The 5,146-nt window shown below is 40.1% G+C and overlaps 1 protein-coding gene across 9 annotated transcripts in view; it reads left to right on the top strand.

Annotated features, from left to right (window-relative positions):
* Positions 1–5,146, top strand: part of LOC108752833 (four and a half LIM domains protein 2) — a 132,137-nt gene that overhangs the window by 107,142 nt on the left and 19,849 nt on the right. Inside the window, exon 1 of one of the 9 annotated variants that reach the window (XM_018493958.1) lies at positions 3,329–3,902. The exons of the other annotated variants lie outside the window; for them this stretch is intronic. Coding sequence (XP_018349460.1) covers positions 3,745–3,902 — 158 coding nt within the window. The 5' untranslated portion in view covers positions 3,329–3,744. Of the gene's footprint in view, positions 1–3,328; positions 3,903–5,146 lie in introns of those variants that run through there. 9 annotated transcript variants of the gene reach the window in all.

Below are 5,146 nucleotides of genomic sequence, written 5' to 3'. Positions count from 1 at the left end.
ATAATCGGTGCGGAGTTTGCTTGAATTGGAAATTGTAAAATTTACACAAAAATATTATTTTTCACACCAAAACCTGTTTCGAAAGGGCCCTTTTCGCTCATTTGTGTTTGTACAATCTTATCCCCTGTCATGCAAGGTAATATTTAAAAATATCTAATAGCAGATCAGTTAAGGAGGCATTATTTTGGCAATGGAAAATCATTCTGCCAGTCGAGGATCCAACTAATATTAACACGTGAGTGTGTCCATCAAAATTAGAAATTATGTTCAAGACGTCTCATGAAACAACGATAGATTTAGATTTCACGAACAGTTGGCGCTAAAATCAATTAACGCCACTCGCTTTGCTTTCATATCAGCGATTCCTCGAGCATGTGAAGGGTGCAATTTCACAATCGGGGGTGCTTCCACAATTGAACAGTACGTAAACGCCACAACAAAACGCATTTGATATTTGCGCGGAATCCTCGTCGGTTACCCCCGGCGTTTATTGGTGCCGTGTGCTTCTCGCGTGGGGTCTCCCAAAATATCAATCTCATACTCGCCTGCAAATAATATACGTATACATCGTGCGCGCGCGTGCATCTAGCACGACATTTACACGGCGACAAGACTCTGCCGTCGACGCCGAAATTCATCAGATGTCTCATTTTTTTTCGCGTCGCGAAGTGTCGTCTGAATATTTTTAATGCACCTTCTCTTCCGGCCTTCGAGATATTATATTTACTTCTACTGCGACATTTCGATACCTTGATTATTTAAACGTTCTATATTTAACAAAAAATAAATTAAAAATTAGTTTTATTGAAAAAAACAATATGTTTTTTTGGTAATAATTTTAATATTCTATGATAGTTTTTCTTTGAATTTTATTTCCACCTCTTCCAATAAAACGCAATAAATTGAGGATAGTTTATTCTTATTGCCAAAGTATATTATTTCGACAGCATCTTATGAGTTAAACCATAGCTTTTCGAGAAAAATTGGAAAGAACGATATTCTTTTTTTCGGTAGTTTTCAATAATCACAAATAGAAATTGTCAATCTTAAAATTGCCTGTATATACATATTCCTTTTTTCAAATAAATTTCTATAAGAAAAAAAAAAATATATATATATATATATACATAAGATATATCGACATATATTTTTGAATTTTATGTGCATTCTCATCATTCGCACGAATGAAGAACCTGCCAGTTCGCGTAACGCGGATTAATGTCCGCACGAGTTTTCCTCACGCGTAGGTGGCTGGGGGAGAGGGGGATATTGGTGATGTGTGAAACATTCCGACCCAATTACTTCGCCGATTGCTCTCTCTCTCTTTTTTTCTCTCTCTCTCTGTCTGTCTCTATCTTTACTTTTCACTCGAGTTCTATTTTTCCACACTCCCACGCACGCGTCCCGGAACCACCTGTTTGGCAGGAGATCAAGGCGCCGCAGCGAAACTTTTTTTCGGTAGACTCGATGGAAAAAATCCTGACAGGAATCTTGAGTGCCGATCGTGCATTTTTATCGTCTTGCGTATCAGCAATCCGATACTTTCGAGAAAGGACAGTACGAATGAACGCGCTAATAAAGGATGATCTTTCTATTTTTGTTGCTAGACATAAAATTTAAAAATATAGATATAACATTATATGTCATAATGTTACGATGACACGGCGCATCTTATTGTAAAACTGTCAAAAGTCGCGAGTGGAGCGTCCGTAGTTGATCGTAAACGGTCCGATTTATGATCGCCCGCCGTCACTCTTAAACAATATTTATACGGTGCTTTTATGAACTGTCAAAGATTTGTTGTCCCCCGACGAACGCGAGTTTGTTACTTTTATTACGGTAACTTTTGCGAACAGATTAATTAATCATTCCTCACGTTTCACGAATAAATCGAAACACACGCAACATTTATATTCCCTCGTGTCTCTCCCTTTATTTATAAACGACGTCTGATATCTATTTGCGAATATATAAGATCAAGACGTTGAGAGTTATAAATAATCATTTTTAAATAAATAATTATTGTAGCAAAGTAAATCTGTAAGAACTTTCATTCCACACACATGACAAATTGTAAAGAATATTTAAGAAACGATTTTCATATTCAAACCAAAGCTATCAGAATTAAACCATAAGCGTTTAATTACACTTTGCAGTTTCAATCCTCCGGAGCTGATGCTAAAATCTGTTTACTGACGCTGGATCCATAAGATCCATTTAATTTATGTTAATTAGAAGGTATTAATTAGTTTCAAAAAATCAAAATGACAAAAATAAATATTAGGTACCTGTATTTTGACAAGAATAATCTAAAATTGCAAATGTAATAAAGAAAATTAAACTGTTTGATATTTTTTACAAAGAAATTTATAATTGAGAAGATCCACCGTCAGCTTCGAAGGGATATAATATTGAATAGATCCAATAAACCTACGTCAGCTGTGGAGAGTTAATAGATTACTTATATAGACGAAGCATTAATTAAGCATTAATATTCATCTGATCTTATTGTTAGACGTGTAAGAAGCGCTACTAAGAAAACTATTATTCCTTTTCCAAAATATTAATAGAAGCGATGTATTCACAATTCTTGGTTACATTGGTTCGATTGAGGTCGATAGTAACTCGCAGCCGTAAATTACTAAAACCGATTATTCAAACATGCATTTCGCTATGAAAAATGAATCCTCGCCGAGTATTTTCGCGATTGTCGCATGCGGTAGCAGTGGCGGCGACGGTGACGGCGACAGCGACGGCGATGCGACATCAACGATTTAACACGGAGGATAAAACCAGAGAGAGATGAATTTAATGAAGCGTACACCCGCGTCGGAAATTCCCCTCCTGGTCGAAGAATTCTCAGGAGCTGCGCGAAGCAAAACCGTTCCTCCGGAATTCGCGTCAGACTACATCGACCCCGTTCCGTTTCTTCGCGCAAATTCGCGAGAATACAGGCTGCTCCATAAATACTCATAAAAGAAGAACTGTAAGAAGAAGAAGAAGAAGAGAAAGTGGGAGGAGGAGCGGGGATGTCATCGAGAAGATCTGGCCACTGATATCTGAACTGGAAAATCATACAAAAGGAGCAACACGGAGATGAAGAGAGCGGTATGAAGAAACTCGGAGGAAAAAGAGGCGAAGAGGGAAAAAGAGAGGTAGAGAGAAAGAGAAGACGCGGGCGTAACGTAGAAAAGTTGCACCCGGCACACTGCATCAAGATTCAGGAGGAGGAGAGACTACGCCAAAAGAGACACGAAGGAGTAGAAGGGTGGCGGAGAGAGACGCGAACGGTCGGATGGCAGGGAGGAGGGTATGGAAGGACGTCGGAGAGGGTGGCGAAGAGGAGACGAGGGGACACGCGCGGCGCGTTTCTGGAGTCGTCGGGACGCCGAAAATAGCGTCCCGATATGATGACGCCCGGAGCGGGCCGATCCTAGATTTCAGTCAGTTCGCAAGCTCGAAAGCCGCTGAGCAGTAGTAGCCCCGGATCCAGTAGTCTCGCCGCTCCGATTTCTTTTTCCAAACCGCCGTCGAAAAACTCGCGGACTCCCTCTCTTTCTCTCTCTCTCTCTCTCTCTCCCTCTCTCTTTTTTTCTCTCTCTCTTTCCCCCTCTCATTCTCCTCCCTGGTATCCTTCTCACCCTTTCGAGAGAGTTACCCGAATACGACAGTCCGCAGTTGATTCTGTCGCCTAAGGGAGAGCGCATCGCGACGACAGAAGACGGAAGAGGGTAGAACGAAGAGATGGCGGACGTAGACAGTGTAGTGTACACGACCACCGAGCGCAAGGTGCGCAAAGTGAAGAAGACGACCAAGCGTCGGGAGAGCCACGACAACCAAGGGTCGGAGGTCACGATCACCGAGGTCGACAACACGCAGAGCAACCACCATGCCATCGAAGAGTATGTGCTGGCTGACGATACAATCCGGCAGACCCGCATAATCTCATTATCATTTCTTCTTTCTTTCTCGTCATAACGGTGACCCATCGTCGCCGTAATCGCTTACGACTCTCGTAACCATCCGGGAACGGGATTCTGCGAGCGTCACCCCGGAAGCTATGCGCGGGCGATTCGAAAGATTGCGATTGCAACGATGATAGTAGCACGTACAAAGCAGATATTGGAGGGCTGGTTGCGCCAAGTTTAACGTTGCTCTCGGTTAAGTCAATCTCTTTCTGCAGAACTCTTTCAAGTAGAACTGTAATGTAGATTATTGACTATAATGATGATTATTGAACAGTAAAGTAAAATTGTTTAACAAAGACTATTGACACGATCAGTCTAAAATAAAACGCACAAAAGATGATTTTTAATATTTCGAAGGTCTTTTGAATTTTGATATTGTTTGAAAAACTTTATTTGAAAAAAAATCGAAAAAATTAGCTTATTTTTATATATTCGATATTATAAATGCGAGAAAATACTTCTTGTGAGATTTCCGATCGACGTAACGTTAAATGTTAATCTTCAAATTACTATCAGCCCTGTTGAGCTCTTTAGGGATAATTTTACACGAACTAGAATAATATTATTCTTATAGTATCGCGCGAAAATTAGTATAAACGTGCCTTTGTAATTTTTCATTTTGTTCGCGGCTCAAATGTACCTGGAAAATGGCGCATTTAATCTCGAACACCCTTTCATTGCGTTCGCTCGAACTCGGGCGATTTACGAGCGGCCGAAAATACTCGCGAGTGAAGAAAGATTAACTTCGGGCATCGCATTTCCATCTCGTCACGCAAAGACCGCACTTGCCGTATCTAAAACGATATCGCTTGTCGTGAATGATCCTCTCCGGATATCCTCTGACATTTCGTGACTGCGGGCTACAATCCGACAGACGTACCTTGCCGTATCTTGGTAAGGACTAGGGTGACGCTCCAGGAACTCGAATCTTTCCAAAATTACACGAAAAAAAAAAAAAAAAAGAAAAACGGTTCTTTTTTCATGAGACGTTACATGTCTTATCGACCTTTGAAAAATCACTAGTTTCTCTTCGTTATTAAAAAATCAGAAAAGTATGCATTTAATTTCTGAGATCAAGTTGACCAAAATATTGAAAACAAAAGGAGAAAATTTTAAAGTTTTTAAAATATATTTTTAAATAGTGCTATATGTACTTATATATACATGTATAAACCAGT

The sequence above is a fragment of the Trachymyrmex septentrionalis genome, unplaced genomic scaffold (assembly GCF_001594115.1).
Source record: "Trachymyrmex septentrionalis isolate Tsep2-gDNA-1 unplaced genomic scaffold, Tsep1.0 scaffold62, whole genome shotgun sequence".
In the NCBI taxonomy this organism is placed as follows: Eukaryota; Metazoa; Arthropoda; class Insecta; order Hymenoptera; family Formicidae; genus Trachymyrmex; species Trachymyrmex septentrionalis.
The sequence above is the reverse complement of the archived record's forward strand: the minus strand, read 5'-3'. Positions and strand labels throughout refer to the sequence as shown.